Source organism: Xenopus laevis, chromosome 1S, assembly GCF_017654675.1.
Source record: "Xenopus laevis strain J_2021 chromosome 1S, Xenopus_laevis_v10.1, whole genome shotgun sequence".
Classification (NCBI taxonomy): domain Eukaryota; kingdom Metazoa; phylum Chordata; class Amphibia; order Anura; family Pipidae; genus Xenopus; species Xenopus laevis.
The window spans coordinates 34,632,558-34,656,416 of NC_054372.1; the positions used below are offsets into that span (position 1 = coordinate 34,632,558).

The 23,859-nt window shown below is 36.0% G+C and overlaps 1 protein-coding gene across 9 annotated transcripts in view; it reads right to left on the bottom strand.

Moving 5' to 3' along the window:
* Window positions 1-23,859, bottom strand: part of LOC108706622 (teneurin-3) — a 507,440-nt gene that overhangs the window by 85,898 nt on the left and 397,683 nt on the right. For 5 of the 9 annotated variants that reach the window (XM_041579515.1, XM_041579513.1, XM_041579511.1 and 2 more), the window contains 4 exons: window positions 23,495-23,695; window positions 19,055-19,240; window positions 3,642-3,668; window positions 324-341 (listed from right to left, as the gene is read on the bottom strand). In XM_041579515.1, the coding sequence (XP_041435449.1) occupies window positions 324-341; window positions 3,642-3,668; window positions 19,055-19,240; window positions 23,495-23,695 (432 nt within the window). The remainder of the gene's footprint in view (window positions 1-323; window positions 342-3,641; window positions 3,669-19,054; window positions 19,241-23,494; window positions 23,696-23,859) is intronic. The other 4 variants (XM_041579516.1, XM_041579512.1, XM_041579517.1 and 1 more) reach the window with 2 other exon arrangements.

A 23,859-nucleotide genomic window follows, 5' to 3' on the forward strand; every position in this document is an offset into this window, starting at 1 on the left:
CGATACTTTATGACGCAGGTAACATTCCTTTTTCACATAAGAAGCAAAGCCCAGAAATAAAGTGAAGCGGATTAGCATCTATACTAACATTCACTGGGGGAAACAAGCTGCAAACGAATGTGACAGGACTGACAGGATTTGGAACTAAATGTAGGAGTTGTGCAAATTTGGTTACTCAGGACAGACAAAATGAAATACCAGAAGGACCACGAGAAAACATTGATAGACTCAACAAAAACACGGTAGTGACGTGCTTCAAGACAAATAGCAGTAAGTGAGGGGTTTTTTTTGTGACAATCTCCCTAAGGCTTTTGCAGCATTACCTTTATATCCTATCTTGTCTGCTTTTATGAGCAAGAAGGGAAAATGTATGAAACCATTACAATAATTAAGTATATCGGTGATTAAAATGGTGCAATTGTCTTCAGTCTGACAATACATGTACAAGAGGATGCAAGAAAACAATAACAAAACAGAGCATTGCAGTATCTGGTCTCTTTGTTGATGACAAATCTCACTGTGTTTTAATTGAATGGTTCCTTCCATAATGATAGCTCCCATTTCCAGATCTGCTCACTAGATGGAAGACCTAGGTGCCCTTCAATGAATTAAATAGTTAAGTGGGTTAGGGGGCCATTGTAATCTTTTTGTTAACAATATTAAGTCTTCTCTGGAAGTTATTAACTAGAATATTACTTTTTCACAAACTCTGGTCTAATTATTACAAGAGTTGTCTTTGCAATTTGGAGAGCGGAATATGCTTAACTTGCAGCATTAAATTCTAGGCACTTTATAAAACGAAATGTCCCTGTTTCTTTTTATTTCTTCTTTAAAATTCTAGTTCCTAATTGACTTTTATTCCAGCTTAACGTTACACAAAATATTATAATGACCTTCCTTTTCTCTTTTATAATTAGGATTTTGTGAGATGGGGAGCTGTGCATTTTTCTACGGGGGGTGTATGTGCTCTAAACTCATGTTGAAGGCCAATGTGGCATTAATTGGAGGATTAAAGAATTTGGTTTACAGAGCAGAGTGGAAAAGACAGTGAAGTGAAAGGACTCACCCATATAATAAATAATCTTCCGTGAATGCCTTTATGAAATTCTTTGCAACATTTTAAGCACACATATAAAAATGTAATTATACTGCAAAAGACACAATGGCAACTTGTCAAGATTATACATGCACAGGCCACACGTTCAGTTAGGGAACAGGCGATGCATAGGAGAAAGTCACATTACTGCAGCTTTAAGAAGGGCTTCAATGGCGGCCATCTTTACTGAATCCAAGATCAATGCCAACCACAAAGTTCCATGCTGAAAAAGGTTATTTTTTTTACTTTGTGGCACTTGAAATCAGGGTTTTTTTAATATACCCTATCATCATATGTAAAATCTGTCGTTTATAATGAAATCAGCTGGGGATCAAAGATTTTTCATACCTACAGCATTTTTTTAAAAAATAAATAAGATTATCTTTATGAACAAATATCTTCCGTTTTTAGATCTCGAATAATCTAATCATTTGCACCTTTTCCACAAAAGCATGTGCGCTAGTTTGTCTGCAGTTAAAGATGACTGCCTTCAGCCGAGATCGTGCATTGCAGTTTGCCAGGGTGACTTTGGTAGTATTATTTATGAATTTATTGCATAATATGCTGTGCTTACATTTTATCACGTCAACAACAAAAATATTGGCTTCCTTAGAAAGTTAAATTTGAACCTGGGTGGGTACATTCATTTCTTTGTTTATGGAGATGAGGTGTATGTATTGCCTTGCATAATTCCATGAATAGAATTTTTGTAGGCTATCTAGACTATTAATGCCCCTGGTGCACATTTCTAACTTGAGTAACAGGCTACACCTGCCATTCTCTACAACATATTTCTTGATTTTGATGTGACATTACACTGAAGAATTGGGATTAGACAATGCCATCTATGAAGGTTTTCATTCATTTAGGTCATGATATACAGTTTCCAGCAGAATATGTCTAAAGTAACTGAACTTGAGTTTTCTTTGAAATGCTTTTTCACTCATGTGAGTGCCAGGACTGAACTGAAAAAGCTTCTTGGATGGGTGGTGATTTTTAATCTCTCAAGGAAAATATATAATTGAAACATTATTTTTGATGATCTTCAAAATTGTAATTTATACATAATACATTTAATTACTAAAGTATGTCAGAACCTATCATACATAATTATTTAATCTAAAATAATCTTTTAAGATCATTTTATTTTTTTTCATTTTTTTTGCCCTTTTTCATACACAAGGGAAAAAAAATCTCATCACTATCCCTTTTGAACAGAGCATAATATAGAACCTAAGTCAGAGGAAATTGAAATATAGCGGGTGCAATAAGTTCATGAAATAAATATTAGCTGCATATTTTCAGTGAAAAAAATTATAAATATATCTTCTGTTTCAAAGAGCATTTTATTAAAAAAAAATCATATATATTAATGCGCTATGCATTGCCATTGTAAATATGAGAAAAATAAAACTCAGCATATAATTTGCTCTTTCAAATACAGGGGCATTTTATATCCATGCATTTGAATGTCACATTTTTTCATCATATATTACATTTTAATGCTTTTACTATTAACTAAACATAAATGTAGTTTATTAGTTTGAAATCCTATTGATGTGATGTTGTTTATTAAAGTTTAAGGTTTATTTTTCTTTTAGAGATTTATAGGAAATAAAGATATCTTGATTAAAGTAACTAATGGGCATTAAGTCAGCGCTCAGCTCATGGTGGAGAGGAAAAACAAGGCATACAGGGGGATCAGAAGTTTGTATTTGAGCTGGTTTTGCTATTAAAACAAAAGAAGAAAGCGAGAGAAAATATAGCAAAACCCATTTTGATGATTTGAAAGGTAACCAAGGAAGTAAATGGAAAGGCAATAACACACTGGTACATTAACACATCTATGTCTAATGACTAGAAAACTGCACATCTTGTCTTAAAAAATAAAAGTAAAACAAAATTAGCTAGCAAAGCCGAAACAGCCTAATATATCATTGATGTTCTGAGGTCTAATACTATTGTTAAGCAGAGGAAGAAATGAGGGAACATGTTTGTGTAAGGAACCTGCATCCCTCAAGTTATAACATACTACAATTCCCATAATACTCAGCAAGACAGTTGTAATTTAGAAATAGGCAGAAGCCTCCAGGCTTTCCAATCTGAAGGAAATATAATCATCATTTTCTCATAGTGCTTTCTGATGCAAATCTGTGCCAAAGGTGATTTGCTTATGATGTGGGAATTTGCTTTGTGCTGTTGAATGCTCATTAGTAGCATTTGTCATTTGCAGGATTTTTGTGAGTCACAAAATTGGAAAAGAACCTAGAGATGCAGTGTTTTATCACTTTAAGAGCCAGCAAAATGGATGCATCCACACATTTTGAAAATAATACAAAATAAAATAAAATCAGCAAATGCTTGACATGTAAGAATGCACACAGAAACACCATTGGTCAGATAAAGAAGACTCAGTAATGCAGAATTAACGTTATCATTGTTTTGTTGAGGACAATATAACACATAAACATTGGAGTAAATATAGCTAGTTTTACATTTACTCCAATGTATTAAGATTAGACAAAAAGAAAGAAAAATACAGTACCTTTAACTATCTTATCCAAATAGTGAGCTTGAGAAAGTGAGAAAGAGGGAAAAGAACAAGACAAGACAGTTCAGGCATTGCCATGCAGACATAGAGAGCAGCTGGTGCTGTTAGAGGCAGCAAACATTTCATCAGAATGAAAAAAGTGCACCCACATGGCTTAAAACAGTTTTAGGGTCAATGACATTCCATATTGTTAACAAACGTTTGGGTGTGCAGGCAGTTTACATATTGTACCCTTTAACTTGAAGGCCACCCTTCCTGTAAATTCCCAGGGCCTCCAATCTGAATCCAAGGCTTGGTTTGCAGAGTTTAATCTAAACGATTTAGCTTTAAGTCATTATGATTTTTCAAGAACACTTTGAAACTTTTGCTATTTGGCCCCACCAACCACCTAGAGATAATCCAAATCTATATTCACCAAGAGCCAGAGTGGGAGCTCTAGTTCTACTGCTTTAGGTTACAAGAGGGCAAACTTAACAAAGTATCAATTTCCAGCTCACCACAGTTACAATCCCACAACTCTATGGGATTTTAAGAGACATACCTATCAATGGATGAAAGTTAGAATTCACCATTTATTAATATGGCTCTAAAATTTTTACTTTAATCAATCTGCCCCTAAATTGGATAATTTATGTGACAGTGGCTGCAGAACTTGGAGCCAGCCTATACAGCGGGTAAGAACTATTTTAAAGCCTTAAAGTTGCTCACCAACCCCTTGGACTTTGCTCCCCGTGGCCTCTAAGCAGATGCTTATTTTTTAATTCCTGGCTTGAAGGCAAGTTTTGGTCGCATAAAAAACAGGTGTAGTGCCAAACAGAATCTCCCGAAGGCTGCTAGTCCATATAGAAACTACCACAAGGCCAATAATAGCACTTATTTTGCACCATCCAGGAGCATATTGCTTGTGTTGCTCTCCAACTCTTTTTACATCTGAAGGTTGCTCATGGGTAAAAAAAAAAAAAAAAGGTTGAGGACCCCTGCCTTAAACCAACACCTCTGAAAGTTTATTATAGAAATAAAATAAATAAATAAAGCAGTTCTTGTAAAAGTGCCTAAATCCTAGCATGTGGTTGCACCCCCTCTCTTTATAAGAGACCATTCCATCTCCCTTTAAAAGGAGCAAGGATCAAAGCAAACATTCGTTTTAGTAAACATACAGTTTACAGAGTAATTGTAATGGTGAGAAGTCAGATTCTTGAATATAAGGTCCAAAATCTGCGACAACGCCTTTGGCAAAAGAGGTATTTTTATCAATCCCTATTGCTAGTTTTGTCCTGTGTAATAACACACATAATCACAGCAGGAAAAATGCAATCTGATTTTACTGTACATTTCCGTGAAAGACTCTTTACCAATGAAAATTACAGCAGAGTAACCACAGAGATGCTTAAAAGCTCTGTCTCGTTCTCTCTCTTGCAAGGTAGACTATAACAATAGGAGTATTGCAATTTACATGGCCAGTATCTTGAATCGGATCAAGGGTAAGCAGCATATTGGAAAGAATTAATTTTACTGCACGCTTACACATAATTAGTGATGGGTGAATTTGCGTCTCGTTTTTTATGCCGGCGCCCGTTTTTTTGACGCCGGCGTCCGTTTTTTCTAAAAAAAAAATTTTGACGCCGGCTAATTTTTTGCCGCGAATTTTCGCGGGCGTTTCGCGACTTTAATCGCGCAAATTCGCCGCAAATTCACGCCCTTGGCGAATAAATTCGCCCATCACTACACATAATGTGGGTAATTATTTTAGGTGAGTGGGGCTGAACTGTGTTTCTAGAGGCAACGACAAATATAAATGCAGTTTAATATCCTTGCAAACTATTAGAAATTCTACTCATTATCTGAATGCAAAACAGAGTCGATTTTAATGAATTGTTGCTGAACTGAGGCAGGAATCCAGCCTTTCATTCACCTGTAAGAAACATCTGCTAATACCTCATTGTAAAGCTGAAGTATATATATTTATACATATAAGCAAATGCGTATTGTGTGCAAATGCCTGCAAGTGTGCTAGTGTTTTAAAGCGGAAAATCTACTGTTTATCAGACCATAAAGTATTTAAGACTATTGAGGCACAGAACATTCATCCTCCACATAAATCCATGAATGCATATAACAGATCAGTAAAAATCAGAATCATTAAATTGTTTCTATTTAGTGTATGGGAAAATTTGTCTTTGAAATTGATGGGCTGGTTTGCACTGTATTTGCTTAGCTGAAACATTATGGCCGCCACCCATAATCTGTAATAAAACATACACACAGCCAGCATCTGGCACACTAATTGTGATTTTGAGGTGTTTTAGCAAAAGTGTGTTTTTTCATTCCCAAATATTTTTCACTTTTAAGACACTCCGTTGAAATCACTTTTTAATACATGCATATCTCTGAACGTTCCCTCAACCAGTCCTTCTCTAAGGAAAGTCATAAGCATGGGCCGCCCTCCATAAAATGAAAATGCCTTTATTGCAGTCCTAGATACAGGGCAATGTTACAAGCCTACAGGTTCTTAATCCAACTACTCAGAGCTAGTAACATTGTTCCTTGTCTTTGACTGCAATAAAGACATTTTTCAAAAAGATAATCACCTCCTATGGCCTCCACCCGATCACTGTGTATAGGAAGAGTGGAAGCATTTTACTCACATATTGTCATGAAAAATGAAGTCCTTGGAATTTATAGCTTTCTGTTGTGCATTAAAGTGGTTAAGTACATTATACAGGACTCTGCAGCATCCTGGGGGGAAGGCGGTATAGATCCTACACTGGCACATTGCATTGATATTCTAAACATCCTTTGCAGGGCACATAATATGTCAGAAAGCACCAGTCTCTTATTATAAGTTCTAACATGGCCTTCTCTAATGACTGCTATTAGCATCCCATTAAACAGGCACATAGGTATCATTCTTAGATTATTCATGCACTAGATTCACTAGATATGATAAAATGAGATGAGTCTAGGAATAAGTATATTAAAACCATTTATTCCAATCAGCTGCTGTTTTAATCAGCAGGAACAGCATGCCCATTGATTTGATGTTCATTAACTGGTGTTCACCGCACTATTTTATTACTGATTATCTTGTCATAAAGGATTAGAGGAGTAACAGCATTTGCATTTGTAGATATCTGTCCCTTTAGCCTTGAGTTTATCCAGACACACCGTGTGAATGATTCTTTTCCTAATCCATTGTGAATGATTCTTATCCTAACAGAAATCTATGTATTCACATAATACATCAGTAGCTATTACATACATTTCACCAGAATGGTTATGTCAGATGGAGAGAGTTCCAATGTTATTAGGAGCTTTTAACATGTCTGTTATCGTATTATTTTCATAGCATTTTGTATAATTTGGCCAGATTTGCGGCGGGACTTTGATTGTGCCACTAGTTTGTAGTAAATTCGTAAGAGGCGGCCAAATCGGCTCTGATTAATTTGGCTGAACATTCGTCAAACGACTGAAGAGAAAGAATGAAGTATTGGATTTATCTAGTGAAATACTTGTAAGCTGAACAGCAAGAGCTTTCTCTTCCCAATTATCTTAAGTAATCTGCACAAAAATATAGACCTGGTGCTAAAAGGACTGACATATTGTGTTGGCTGGGATGAACATCGAGCCGGAGAAAGGAAAGCCATGAATGTTTGCTGAACAGATTTTTGTGACTTTTCTGGCACACAGAATGCTCGATGCATTCATTTTCATCCAACACAACTATATGGCATTGCCAGAGATGTCGAATTAACTCCAGTCCATGGCTGAGATAACAATCCAGCCTTTGCATTTTTAAGATGGAACTCCATAACTTTGATGGGCAAATTCACTAAGATTCGTAGTTGCGCCAGGCGTAACTTCGCCGCACTTCGCCACACTCCGCCAGGCGTAGTTTCGCCAGCGCTTCGCAAATTCACTAAAATCCGAAGTTGCGCTCAGGGGTAGCATAAGGTTGCGAAGTTGCGCTAGCGTTTATTCGCTAAGTAAAGCGAAGTTACGCTAGCGAAGGCTAATTTGCATACGGCGCCAAATTCAAATTTCAATGGAGGAATACGTATCAACACTACAAATGGCTAGAAAAGCTTCAAAACATCAAATAAAATTTTTTATTTTGCCCTACACATGTGCCCACTGTCTAGGTAAGTTGCCATGAGTCAGGAAATATAGGGGGGAAGGAGGGGAGCCCCAAAAAAAATTTCGATCTTTTTCAGCCTATCACCCATAATGTAGAAAACACGCCAGCGTTTTTTGGGACTTAGAAAAAACTTTGACTTTTTTTGAAGCAATCCCTATCTACTCTATTGCGCTTCGTCTGGTCTGAGGTGGCGAAGGAAGTCTAGCGTAAAAGGTAGCGTTCAGTACACTGCGCAAGTTAGTGAATTTGCGTAGTTACGTCGCTAGCGAAACTTCGCCAGGCGTAAGGGTGCGAAGTAACACTAGCGAAACTACACCAGCGTTCGTTAGTGAATTTGCGCAGTAACGAAAATGCCAAACGCTAGCGAAGTAACGCTAGCGTTCGGCGCTTCGGCGCTTAGTGAATTTGCCCCTAAGACTCTGGACTTGGATTTTATATTGCTACCATTATATTATACAGAACACTGTGCAAATAAGGTTGTGAAATGCGCTGGTACCGTATAAATAAATGATGACGATAAGATTTCTTTATCCTTGCGACCAATAAGAACATAAGACACTGAGACTGGCAACAGGAGGTTTCCTCGAAGACTATGAAAAATGATCCGGTGCCAAACAGACTCGCATCTTGTTAGAAATGAGACAACATAATGAAATCACAATCTATCAGAATGATAACATTTCCTATTTACAAATCCTGTGCAGAAATCAAATGAACATTTCATTATGGCAACATGCAAACACCGCTCACAAACATGACACTTTAACAGCTAAGTCCTCCGGGAAAAATCACGCTGAATGACAGAACAGAAAGCGGCTTGGTAGTTTTTGAATACCAGAGCTAACAAAAAAATCAGCAATGCTGCTGTTTTCCCCACTAGCAGACATAATGTCTAATTATACTCCTGTGTATTCTACTGCATTATTATGCTACCTATTCTGCTTCACAATAATGTAATAATGTAATCTCGTGGCTTTATCCCCCGTCATTACCAATGACTCAATAAGGCCATTAGGTGGAGAGTCACTGAGAGGAAATACAAGACAAATTGGGGAATGTAATAAAAGTCGGCAACGGAAAAACTATTATAGTTATGTGCGAACAAATTTTCCTTTGCGTGAATTTAATATAGCTTTTGCAAACCTGGAAACTGTTTAGCGACCACTTCCGACAGTTTGCGCCAATGAGAAGGGAATGTAATAAAACTTCTTACTGAAAAGGTTATTATGTTTACAACATTTTCAAGCACTTAAAAATGCGCCATTAAAATTCGCAATGCGCAATTAATATTCGCTATGCAGTTTAAACAGTTAAAGGAAGATTTGAAGATTGCGAGATGTGAATTTTTATTCTTATTGGTGCTAATTGTTTCCCCCCACAGGTGTAATATCCACAGTGCACAACAAACTCAACAACCGCAGAGCCATAACGAGAGAAAACAATGGGGTGCCATTGAGAGCTGCAAGCATACATATGCCACTGGAAGGAAGCATTGCTCACAGGAGAATACTCTGAGTATATACTTTACAAAGACAAACACACATGGATACGCATATTGTGTTGGAAGCTTGTCTTGGGATTCCAGTTCCAACTAAAGTTGCCTCTGAGCCATTATCAAGTCAAAACATGCTGTGCTAACTTGTGAGCCACTGTTATCCCAGATGTTTTAGGAAAATAATACAAAATGCGTAGGTAAAATGAAATAACTCAGGAGGAGATACAAAGTGAATTCCTAGCAATAGTTACAGAATTTATCACATTGATTATATAAAGTATATTTTGGTGCTCATAAGGTGATGTCAGTGCTTTAATCACATACAGTAGTATATTGCATGGTCTCACGTTATAGAAAGAGAAGAACAGATGTTTATCAAAATAAAATGACTTGTGCAGTGAATAAACACCTTGTGTAGGTGTGTATAGTATGTAGGTGCGATGATTTAGTCTAACTTGAGGGTAAGTAAATTGCTGAAGACCACAAGGAGTTGTCATCAGGGATCAAACCCAAGGCTTTCTGAGTTAGAATCCTGTGACTTACCACAAGCAATTCTTTATACACTTTATGGCTAAAAGTTTATCATTTCAAAACCAAGGGTGTATTTATAGGAAGTTGGTCCTCTCTTTGCCTCTTTCTGACTTTTCTGGAATTCTGGAAAGGCTTTCTACTGGATGCTGGAACATTGCTCAATTGCTACTATTCAATTGTATGAGACTGGGAATTGATGTTGGGAGACCAGGTCTAGAGTGAATTGCTGTAGTAAAATAGTAAGTTAGGTTGACAAAAGACACATGTCCATCAAGTTAAACCTTTGGTCTGTATATAACCTGCCTAACTGCTAGTTGATCAAGATGGAGGCGAATAACCCCATTTGAAGATTCTCCAATTTGCCTCAAAGGGTGAAAAATTCCTTTCTGACTCCAAGATGTCAATCGGACCAGTCCCTGGATCAACTAGTAATAATATGAGCTATCTTCCATAACCCTGTATTCCCTCACTTGCTAAAAAGCCATCCAACCCCTTCTTAAAGCTATCTAATGTATCAGCCTGTACAACTGATTCATTCCACAAGTGATCAATTTGGACGAACTCAGTAAAGTTCTTCCATTCTCATCTCTGCAAACCAATTCTGTATAGACCTTACTTTGTGCAGTGGGTTATCCTGCTGAAACAGGAAAAAGCCTTCCCCAAAACTGTTGCCACAAAGTATGAAGAACAGAAATATCAAGAAAGTGATTGCATGATTTAGATGTGGCTGTTGCTTAAATAATTGATGACTTGTGGCCATATAGTATATAGTAAGGGCACATTTACTTCGAGTGAAGGAATAGAATAAAAAAAACTTTGAATTACGAATGATTTTTTTGGCTACTTCGACCATCGAATTGGCTACTTCAACTGTCGACTTCGAATCAATGATTCGAACTAAAAATCGTCGACTATTCGACCTTTCGATAGTCGAAGTACTGTCTCTTCGCCAAGTAAAACCTACTGAACCTCAATGTTAGCCTATGGGGAAGGTCCCCATAGGCTTTCTAACAAATTTTTGGTCGAAGGAAAATTGTTCGATCGATGGATTAAAATTTCCTTCGATTGTTTGATCGAACGAATTGCGGTAAATCCTTCTACTTCGATATTCTAAGTCGAAGGATTTAACTTCGACAGTCGAATATCGAGGGTTAATTAACCCTCAATATTTGACCCTAAGTAAATGTGCCCCTAAGTATTTTAGCTTAATTAGATAGAAAGGATCTCACCTAAATTCTATACATTTCAGTGTCAGCGGTCATATTTGGGTTGGTTTTTTTCACTGATTTCTATGGAGACTTTAGGTTTATATATTTGGATATAAAAGTAGGAAAAATAATGTGCAGTTCTTCTGTTTTTGGAAGAAGCCGCTAAGACTAATGCAAAACCTTGTGGTTTAGACTATCCAGAAAGCACAGAGACCTATTTATCTTATATAGGGTTATTTTGTTGCACTGCCCCTTTCTGGTTTCTATTATTTGTTCCTTTCTCTAGCTCTCTGCTTACTTTTTTCTAAATTGCCTTCACTATGAGTAAGGATATAAAACTTGACCCTTGTCAGCACAGCTATATGTTGCTGGTCTCCGAGACATAATGAAAACATGCAGCCAAGCTATACAGATATATAGACATATTTATAAATATTATAGCAAGCTTTCTACATTATTCAAACTGCATTGTGTATAAAAACAGACCAAGGTGACAGTTATGACACTCTGTGATGCAATATCAATAATCATCTGCAGATCAAGTTAGCCCCAATTCCTTTAAGGTGATGACTGAGGAAGACTCTGTTTGGTCTACATCAATGACAGCTCTAAATGAGTAGCACTGCTAGCATCTGGTATGTAAATTATTTCAATCTACTGCCTCATCAATTCAACAGAGGCTTGAAAAGGCGGTTTTCCTTTTGACTTAAGGGATTTATTACATAATATTCAAATAACCATTGAAATATAACGATCCATCAATGTCTCTCTGTTATTTATTTTTTGATGAGGCCTTCTTTTTGGCACTGTGTGCTGGAGAGCACTGCAACGATTGGAAATACTGATAGTAATTAATTCATATAAAGACATTCATTTTATAGATTAATATAAAAAAGATAATAATAAATAATCCAGATAATGGATCCCATACCTTGTATAATGGACCAATAAATGCTTACTGTTAGGAGTTAATAAACTAGAACAAATATTTTGGTACAATGTTAAAAAAGAAAAATGTATCCAATTAGATATTATAAACGTAAAACACCTGCGGACTGGTTGCTAAGTGTTATCTACAGCCTTTTATACCTTTCCCTAAAATATATTTGTGTATACAGTATATTTGTGGCAGTAAATATCAGTATAACCACATACTCATTCCCCTTGTTTTAGGAAAGTCTACAGGTGTTGTTATATCTTGAACTAAACAGGGCAAATAGAGAAAGTGAAATTGGTTTCAGTTTCCCACTTTCTCGCAAGGGAGATAATCAGATTTCCAGTACACAGACAATCCCAATTACAAGGGGTAGTAAATGTTAAAGCAAAACAATGATCCACTGGCGCTTTGTAAGATGTAAAAAGAAAATATCAATTTTATTAAATTATAAGAATAGGTAGAATGCATTTTCAGCAGAAGCTCTGTTTATTTTGCTCAAGCTGAAAAAGGTGTTTATAGGTGTATACCACCCCCTTATTGTAACTGACAACTTTCACTTAGTAATTCTGATGTGGAATGAGAGCATTTAACCACTTGCTACCTGGCTGGTATTTTTACCAATGCTTGATGCCAATGTTAATTATTTATAGCTGGAAATTTTTTTTTAGAAAGGCTGGTTGTATTTTCCAGCAAAACTGTCCTCCACTTATTCATTTACCTCCTGTGTCAGACAGAATTGGATCTTATTAATGTACTATTAATATTATTTATTTTGGAGATTATTTACCAACATACAGTCAGACATTTAGGGTGAGGGTAACAATAGTTTGATCACACTCAACTAATTAAATTCAAGAGACTGTTTCTCCCATTTACTTAAAGGGGACCTGTCACCCTAAAATATTATTCCAAATCCTTTTTTATCATGTTAGTCAATCAAAATTAACTTTACTTACACTGTATAAATGATTTGAATCTCCTTTCCATCAAGCTAATAATAAAAAGCAGGCAGGAGCCATTTTGTGGACACTGTTATTAAGACAAGCCTTGTATCATCTCAGAATCTTGTTTGTGCACCAGAATGAGGGACCCGATGTCCATCCCCATGTGCTGGCTACACAATTAAATGGTTAAGAGAACTGGGGCAATGTGGGTAATGCACTGACATCTAGGAAGTGCTGAATGGAAAGTGAAAGTAATAGCTTGCCCCACCTCTATGGAGGGGGCAGGCAATATTTGATTGACAGCTGAGAGTTTTAAATGAGTTTACAACAACTCTGAATGCTTTAATAAAAAAAAGAATTTGGATTTCATGTTTAATTTGAAACGGACTTTTATTATCCAGCTTTTTATGTCTGGGTGACAGGTCCACTTTAAATGAAGAACGCCTATTTTTTTTTATTGTTCAATACTCCATGTGGGATTAATTAACAAACACTTAATAATATTAGTCCACAATTAGATCACTTATGCTTAACCACATGCTTTTAAGGCATACACATATAAATATATATTTTGGGCAGAAAGATAATTGTTCAGCACTATAGCAATTAAACAGCTGTAGCCTGTCTCATGCTTTAAGTGACGAGGCTGCAGGCAAGTGACACAACAGATGGTCATATCCACCCATTCCAATGTTCAAGACTGAAAAAAGGAAGAGGTGTTGACAAATCTAAACTAGGCAGTATTGGCTTCATGCAAATGGATTTATTTGCAAGTCAGATTATAGAATATGATTCATGGATTAAAAGACAGCGGTACAGTATGTTGCAGCAATAAATCTATGGGGCCGTGCAGGTTTCCTACCAACATAATTATTTACTCATTTCATACTGATAGGAAAGCTTCATGGAAAATAGGGATGCACCGAATCCAGGATTCGGTTTGGGATTCGGCCAGGATTCTGCCTTTTTCAGCAGGATCCGGATTCTGTCAAATCCTTCTGCCCGGCCGAACCTAATCCGAATCCTAATTTGCATATGCAAATTAAGGGTGGGGAGGGAAATCACATGACTTTTCGTCATAAAACAAAGAAGTAAAATTATTTTTCCCTTCCCATCCATAATTTGCATATGCAAATTAGGGTTCGGATTCGGTTCGGTATTCGGCTGAATCTTTCACAAATGATTTGGGGGTTCGGCCGAATCCAAAATAGTGGATTCGGTGCATCCCTAATGGAAAACCAACTGCTATTGTACTCCTATATATGGAATTTAGTTGCCTCTCAAACAATAAAAAATCAGGGTCATATCTGTATTATTATTAACATTATGCATGGTTTAAAAAGGCTTTATTGAGCATTCCAATCCTTTTTGTTGAAAGCACATAGCACCCAGGATCTTGCTCTCTATGCTCCAGTGAATTGGCAATAATATACTGTCAGCGTGGCCTTTTCCCAAAGTTCCAGGAATAAAGCTTTCTCTTTATTTCTTTAGACAAATGAATGGGAAGCATGTGTACATGTGGGGTGAAGCCTAGGCTCCTTTTGTGTGTATAGGGTAAGTGCCGCTCCACTGAATAACTTCTATATATTATTTCACTAAAATGCAATATTATACATATTATAGTCCAAGGCAGGGGATTTAACATAAAATCATAGTTTATGAATCATTTCAGGAGTATAAAAATCCTTTATCAGGGTCAAAAAAGGTTTTAAAAAAAATTACAAATATATTTTAAGGATGGATGACAATGATATTGCACCTTCAAGTAATTTCCCACCATCCAGAATTCAGGGGGTGTTAGGAGTTACATTATATTACTAGTTTACAGTCTTTCAGCTTTCATTTTATATTTATATATATACTGTATGCCCATCATGATGCCCTAAGTGTCACATGGAATGTGCAGTAGATGACATACTCGTCACAAGGAACATAAGGTTTGACCATACTCAAACCTTTTTCCAGTGAGTTGAATACGTTTGGAGTAACACTTGGTAAAGCATTCTCCAAGCTTTTGTCTCTAATTTTATATTCGTAAAAAACAAATTACGGTTGGCCTGTCTACTATGTGGCCCTCCAGCTGTATTATAACTCCCAGAATCTTCACCTAGGGGACAATATCTGTAGCTCCCAGTAGCTTTACAGTAAATTAACTAGTCATCAAGCTTTCAGACCTGGCATTGCAGGTGTTAAATCAGCATTATAGGCTTTAGTATTTTTTTAGTTCAATTGTGGAGTTCCCATGTTCCACTATACAATGACATTAACCTTTATATATTTTAGTGTCCTATCTCCAGACTCTGCCCAGTGCAGGATTTGTTGTGCTACCTACTTAATCTGTCCTCCACCATACAGCCATAAACACTATTCATTGCAAGTACTTTGTCAAACTAACAGTCTAAAGATCCCTTGTGAACAACAATAATGAGCAAAGTCAGAGTGGTTGGTCCCCAGACAAGACATAATTCCGCCCCCTCTGGGCAGAGAAATAAATTACACATCACACTTTACTGAGGTTCTTCTGTGCTTTATTAAATAAAAGAGATATATTACCCAACACTTGAACCACTCAATACTAATATGACCAGTCCTATGTTTTGTATTGTTTCTCTGCAAGAGAATGTAAGGGAGAGGTTTCTTTGAGGTCACTGTGTTGTGAATGACAAATCATTTGAGAGTTATAGTTCAGTAACATAGGTACAGAGAAAGGTGGTACATCACTTCTCTGGGCTGAGGAATTCATTTAGAGGATGAATATTCCTACAATAAAGTCCTTATATTTTCCAACCTTAAAGAGCCACAACAACTGCTTTCTGTATTCTGTATTTGTTTATTAAAATATTTAGAAACTTATTTTTCTCTCCTTTCTTGCTACAACATGCCTTATCTCCTTCCAAACCGCTAATAGCCAGTGAATGGTATGGGTGGAATGAGCTGTCGGATATGGATATAGCCCAGGAAAAGTAGATGTATATTAGCAAAAAATGAAAAGCAGCACTTACCAATGGCCTGTAAAATGCTTTCAATAACACAGAACCATACAGGTGTAAAAGGTTGTCAACATAATACAGTATATACACCCAGAGTGAGTTTGTGATCTATAGTAATAACCCAAAGCATGGACTGGCCAAATGCAGTAGTTACACAGGTCCTTCTCCTTTGCAGTCATAGCAAATAAAATACATATTTCCTCTGGCTTAAAATAAGATGTTCACCTTAAAATGAACTTTTATTATAGTTCAGATGGGAGTACTCTAAGACAATTTGCAATCCATCCTCATTTTTTATAATTTTTGCTAAACACTGTTTATTCTGCAAATCACAAGCTTGGGTTTTCTCCTGCTATCTGGTTATATGGCTTAATTAATCCTAGCAACCAGGCAGCAGTTTGGAAGCCAGAATGTAAAATCAACGTAAGAGGGCCTTACAAGAGAATAAGCAAAAAGAATAGCAATAAAAGTGAAACTTTGGTTGCGGAACTTAGTCACACCAACAACCAGATAGCATTTTCAGTTTATATATCATAGAAATATTAAATCATTGAGTTTTCTGTTGTCTACAGAAAAACATGAAGATAAATCCATTAGTAAAATGAAGCACACAAAAGAGAATCCAGCCACAATGCTCTGATAGCCATACCTGGATGCAAATATTCTTTTTGCCAGAGTAAATGAAAACAAGAAGCCACATGGGATTTTAGAAGAGACTGCAGATGTTTGCCCTTCAGATAGCATAGTGGACAGTATCTATGTAAAGGCATATTTACTTTTGCAGAAAGCCTTTGACAGTGTATGCGTCTTCTTCTTTAAGAAGAAACAAACAAATCTAAACACATCCTCATGCCAAGTCACAACTACACTTCATTGCACTCTAATCCCTCCTCTCAGATCCATTTCTTATCTTACATGCAAACAACTTCAATCCAGTAACCAGCCATTGTAATAAAAACACAGTGTCTACATGAACAGAGAAAAGGAGGTTGCCTAGACCTGTATTTAGTCTGAATATGAAGATTTTCATTCATCCAGGTAATGGTTTATCTAGTATAGGTAATTCTAAAACAACTGGAAAAAGGCGTGAAAAAGGCGATTCATGTCAAGGTGGAGAAACTATCCCTGAACAGAGGAGGGGGTCTTCGACACCAACTGTCTGCTACATACAATGCTGTACTAACATCTGTACCCCGGTGGTTTCAGAACATTTCACACATCCATTCATGCAAATCTCACACTTAACAACTGTTTCTATGAGTTGCATGATACCTTAGTAATCCTATCACAGTAACTACCTTTAGTAGCACCCCCACAAGTCAAGTCATTTAACAACTACAATATATCCTACACACCATCAAGCTTCATGCTATTGTATAACCTTATTACTTATCATTTTGCCTTCAGGCTCTCCCCTTCTGTCTGAACCTATATCATAAAGGACATTTTTTTACAGTTTGAGTAAAGAAAACATATTCAATAGTACATTACCACAACAACACTTGGATTACAACTTCTAAAAGTTTTTAAGCAGTCTCCAGTAGCTTGAAATTATTCCGAAATGTTAGCAACTATGGGTCCTTTTCTGCAGGAACCAACAGAATACACATGAATTGCTACATTATGACCTTCTATGTACAGTTCATTTATGCTTATAATTCTGTAAACCAGAAATCTTATGCAAGTAAAGTATAATCTCAGACACTTTACACTAGATTTTCTTTTTTATATGTTAAAAACCCGAGTGGACCTTTATGTTTTCACTGCTAGGAATTAGGAATTAATTTTTCTTTGACTAATATAATTATTAGGATCAGTGAGAACAAATGGCAATATTTAGTTCTGTATTTAACTGAAAATGTCCTAGCTGTAACAGCTTAAGGCAATGAGAATTATTTTGATTTAACCTCATTTTTCTTCTTTTCCATAAAAGTGCAAAACCAACATGGAGTGAATGCCAATCTATCATGTGCTAATAGTCTTTTCCAAACTATAACTGAAAATACTTGATCAGTGCTCCCTTCATTTTTTGATCTATAGCACAACAGCTTATTTTAGCATTCCCTTTTAATGAAAATACCCTCACTATGGGGTAAATTTATCAAAGAGTGAAGTTCCGCCACTAGCGTGAAATTCCGCAGCTCACAATTCATTTCTATGGGATTTTAAAAAGGCGTATTTATCAATGGGTGAAAGTGAAATTTCACCCTTTGATAAATATGCCTTTAAAAACCCCATAGAAATAAATGGGAAGTGGCGGGATTTCACTCTAGTGGCGGAACTTCACTATTAACTTCACTCTTTGATAAATTTACCCCTATATTACCTAACTGAATGTTGATAGATTCACATAGAAAACAAAAAATAAATTAGTGAGCCTTTTTATCAAGGTGTCAACTGCTGACTGTAGCCAACACCTTGTCTTTTTTTTAAAAAAAAAAATACTATACAGATATAAGTAATAAGACCTGTTATACCATCTTTTTAAAAAAATATATTTTTATTGCTTTTAATTCAGAACCAAAGAAAAGTTATACGCCTTTCTAACATTACCTCCATTAACCAGAACAATGTGAAGGCAATATAGTCAATGATAGTATGAAATATTAGTTCAGAATACATTTCAGTGGATTAGAAGAGGCTGGTGTTTCAGATAAACACTATAAAGAAGAACCGGAAGCAAGGAGAACACTACAACATGACCAGAATAACAACAAAGCCTCACATTTTCCTAAGCATTAAGTTATATATGTTCAGGGGGCCTAGAAGTGTAGAGTAATAAAGATTTTTGTGTCCTGGCCCAGGAATGGTTGCGTTTTCTACCCCACCTTGTTAAATATATTGCCTTGGAGCCCTCTATCTATACTCTTATAGCTTGCTTGCCAGTTTGAGTGGTTTTGAGATGTTTGCCAAGTTCTAATTACACATCTGTACATAACTATTATTTTTATTAATCTACAAATCTCTGCATCCTCCAAGGAAGTGCATCCATTCCCTTTAAACAATACTGACAAATGAGGATCTGATAAAGTGAAAGATCTCCTGTCTATTTCATGGCTTGTTCAAACATACCCATTCTGAAAATGAATAATTAAAACAAAACAAGTATAGATTACCAACAACAAAGTCTCTAATTCTAATGAAGAATTACAATATATTTATCTTACCAATATTGCAGTGCTCTCCGTTCCACCCTTGGTTACATTCACACTTCCCATCTTTGCAGGTGCCATGCTCCAAACAACGGGGGTGGCAGGCTCTTTGATTGCAGGAAGGGCCAGTCCATCCTTCTTCACAACGGCAAGCTCCACCCATGCACACACCATGAGTGCCACAATCTACTGGGCAAATCTCTAAATAGGAAATGATGAAAATTATCAGCAACATTTTATATTTTCTGTTCTGTTGAGTGCAAAAAAAAAAATACTCAAAAAAAAGTTCATTCAAAAAAAGAGCGGACATTAGAAATGAACACACTGCTATTTAATTATACAAGTGTGATTCTAGGGAGTTTTATGGGGTTCATGGAAAAATTTCACATTGTGGCCAACCCCTGTCACATTTTAATATAGACTCTACTGATCTCTAGGTGACTGAGCCAAAAAAATAAAAGAACCCACGCTTCTAAAACATCCTAGTATACTAATCTTTTAGAAGTAAATAGGAAATACTGTTGACCCAATCAACAACAACATCAAAAAAATGGGGGCCTGAGGAAGGAAAGGGTTTTTTTAAAAAAAAATTGTTAATGCTTCATCAATTGGTAAAATAAAAGTGTTTAGATAATGGCACAACATGTGCTTTATGACTTTCAGATTTCTCAAGATTTGTCATTGAAAAGTTGGCAGTATATAACAAGGAAATATTTCCCAGAAGAGTATATGGCAATTCCTGTGGTTAATGTCATTTTATTATACGCCCAAATTCCTGTCTCATACAGTTTTCTTGTGAAGGTTATACTGTATGTTTCCTGTATATCACCATATGACTACAAATTATACATATAGGCCCCTCACACTTCCAAGTAAAAGCTTGGACCTTAGCGTCTATTACAGCCACAGATGAGACATTTTGGTGGGTTACCCCCCTGTTATATCCATGGTGATAATAAAGGGCTTAGGGGCCAATCTTTCACTTTGAAGTGTGTGTGGTTCTAAATTGTTTGGGATTATTGTAGTTAAGGCAAAATTTCTCTGCAACCAAAGCAATTTTTAGACTCTCATGTTCTGATTAAAAGACATTTTATACATTTCTTTTCTGATCTTATTCAACTAGGTGACAAATCATGTTGGCTCTTTATAAATATGATAAAATTCATCTGGCAAAACAACCTTTTTTTATTACATGGAGGCTCCCCAAGTATCCTAAAATAGCATCCTACATTCCAGATTAATCTCTTTATAGTTTCATGACTGTAGGAATAACAATGAATATAAAATGAGAAATAAAATGGATTGCCTAATGGCAGACAAGACTAAATATAGTTAAATTCGTTTCTTAATTCAGTATACTTCACCTTAAAGATAAATCCCCGCTACGTAAACAAAAACGTATAGCAACAGATTAATCACTTACATTTTTTTTCTCTTTCAGAAATAGGCAACGAATAGCAGGGATGACATATTTTTATTCCTGATGGTAGTGTTAACAAATGAACATTCAGAGGCAGCTCCTAGTTTAAATATATATATATATATATATATATATATATATATATATATATATATATATATATATATATATATATATTTATATGTTACGCTGAGCCTCTTAAGCTGAAGGTTTTAGGGTTTCCAAATGACTGCAAATTTTGATTACCCCTTAGTTATGTGTAAGCTTTAATGTCTTCTTCCCCAAATAAGCAAACCAGAAAGGATCAATTAAACTCATTTGTAATCCATTCCATGACATGAACATTGATGAGTGTAGAAGCTCTGAGCAACAGAATATAATTAACAGAGAACCACTGTTTGGCTGGTAGGCATCTCTGTTGCTCTTTCAGAGCTGTTATGGCTTTAAGAAACTTGAAGGAACCTATTATTCATACTATAGATATGTGTTTAATTAGTTAAATGAAGTCCACATGGGACCGTGCCGTTCCTTCGATTTGTTTTGCAGGTAAGCCATAACCCCCAGACTTAAATAGGAATTGCTCCTTGCTCTCCGTTTAATTTATTGCAATAACAGGCAAAGCTGACAAAAGCCATAGTTGTATAATTATAGCTCATGGGCAAACCTTGCCACGAACAGAGATAAATGGACCATGCATCCCTGATGCTCATATGCGCTAACATAGGAAGTTTAGATTAACCTTTCACTGTGGCGGAAGCATTAAAGTCTAGGTCGCAAAGGGGTTTGTTAAAATAATATATACATATAGCCAGAATGTAGGTTGTTTTTTTTTTTACACCTCCTCCATTTCAATACTGCATAAATGCGGTCACATGTGATTTCACAGTGCAATATATTATAATGCCATAAGAAGCAGTGGTATAGGTGACAACTTTATGAATAGCTTTCTTTTTATAATAAGGGTGCGATGATGTATTTCTTTATGCCCCATCGAAGCTGGATATTTTGAAGTTGTGTGCATATATATATACCGGGACAATACCAGGTATTTTTTTTTTACTAGCATGCAATTTTACAATTGTAGCCTCTCCTATCACATGCCACGGGACTGAGAGAATTAAAAGGTTCGCTTGGCAAGTGAAGAGAAAATGTTCTTGCGAAAATTGCATAATATCTAATTACTACCCCTTTAAAGAAAGAGCATTTGTTTGACAGTGGAGCCCTGAAGGGTTTATAAAAGAGATGAGATCAGAAGGTAATAATTCAGCCACTTACATACTGAATCCTACTTCCTCTAGGCGGCACTTTAAAAGCCAATTTTTCAAAGAGGCTGTAAAAAGCACACGGACACCCACAGCTCTATTTATGATTTTTTTGAATATCGGATCTTTTAACAGGGTGCTTAATTTCAGCCTGAAGTTGAACGAGAAAGTTTGACTTTACTATATAAGGAATGCAAAGCCACGAGATGCATTTAACATACAATTTTTATTTGTGGCCATAATAAAGTGAAAAATATAAATTTTAAGACCCATAAAGCTTGCTCCTTAGCAAATGAGGCAACGGAAAAAAAAACCCTCCTACTAGTAATGCACTTAAATCAGGTATATTTGTTGTGAACTATCAACATTTGACTGACTAGTTTTATTCTGACAGCTGAAGAAACCATATACATATATCAGATATCGTATGGGCCTTCTTTAAGTGCAGGTTAACCGCTGTGTCTCCAATAATTTAGTATTTTTATAGTGGTGATAATATCATAAAACAGATTTCTTTATAGCAAATCTATGATATATTGCTATGCTTACAAGGCAACCTTCAATTTCACTATTTCTTTAGGTAAAAAAAATCTTTCTGCTTACAGAGTGTTTGTTTTCTTATTAAGAAACCCATGATGGTTTGATTAACTTCAAAGCTGTAGAATATCAACTCGGAGGTAGGAGAGAGAGCTTTATTTCACAGGTACCCTTTTTTCTTTCATCTAATCAATTTTTCATTAGGGTGAAGGTGTTTATCAGTTTTTAGCACACAAGCTATGAACCGGGTGCGTCAATCTTTGTAATGAACTTAATAATTAGAGCTAATTTAATTCAAGTGGAATTGAAGGTCTAATTAATGGAATGACGACTTATGAAGACACTGCGAGGGATCTAATTCCTTCCTTTGGCAAAAGAACAAACTGATTTTTTTATGCTTAGATTTATCACATCATCATTATAGATGACTGAAGGTCACCCAGTGTTTTTAAGATTATATGAACTTCAAAAAGTTATACTTCTGTGATGGAGAAACATAGGGGCAAATTTACTTATGGTCGAATATCGAGGGTTAATTAACCCTCGATATTCGACTGCCGAATTGAAATCCTTCGACTTTGAATATCGAAGTCGAAAGATTTAGCGCATTTCCTACGATCGAAGGAAAAATCGTTCGATCAACCGATTAAATCCTTCGAATCCAACGATTCGAAGGATTTTAATCCATCGATAGAAGGATTTGCATTCGATCAGAAAATTGTTAGGAAGCCTATGGGGACCTTCAGGAAGGCTGCAAACATTTTTAAATTGGTCACTGGACCTCTCCCAATGATTTCTGCAGGAATTCGGCAGGTTTTAGGTGGAGAATAGTCTAATTCGAATTCTTAAAGGGCCAGATTTTCATAAATCTCGAAAATCAAATTAGAATTTTTTAAAAAAACTCAAATCGAGTTTGGTTAATTCCCTAGTCAAATTTGACAGATTTGACAATAAATTTTGAAAATTCAAATTTGAATTAATTAATAAATCTGCCTCTTATTGTTGAGAAACAATAAGAAAACAATAGAACACAAGAATATTGAGTTCTTCTATGCCTAAAGAACAGAGTGAAATAAAGTCTACATGGTTATAAGACATTGGCCTATTATTGTCATATTGTTAGGAGTCAATGGAGCCCCTGAAGTATAATTTTGCTACTCAATGACTCATTAATCAGCTCATCCAGTATCAACAAATCAGCATTTGTCCCACCATCAAACAAAAGTTTGCACCTACCTGTTGAGCAGTCTGGGCCAGTCCAGTTGGGATCACAGGTGCAGCTTCCACTTTCCTGAATATATGTCCCATGGCCAGAACACTGATCTGGACACATGGACTTCAGTATTTCACAGTTGGTTCCGCCCCATCCTTGATGACAATGACATTCCCCATGGATACACACTCCATGATAGGAGCAGAATGTGTCTAAGCAATCAGCTGTTGGAATGGAAGAGAGAAAAATTAAATTGAACGTTTAAAATCAAAATAACTACTACATAATACTATGAGGATAGATCTTTTTGGTTGGCACACATAATTTACCTTATCTTGTGTGATCCTGGTCTTCTCATGATGGATAACTACTAAATCTATTATTAACA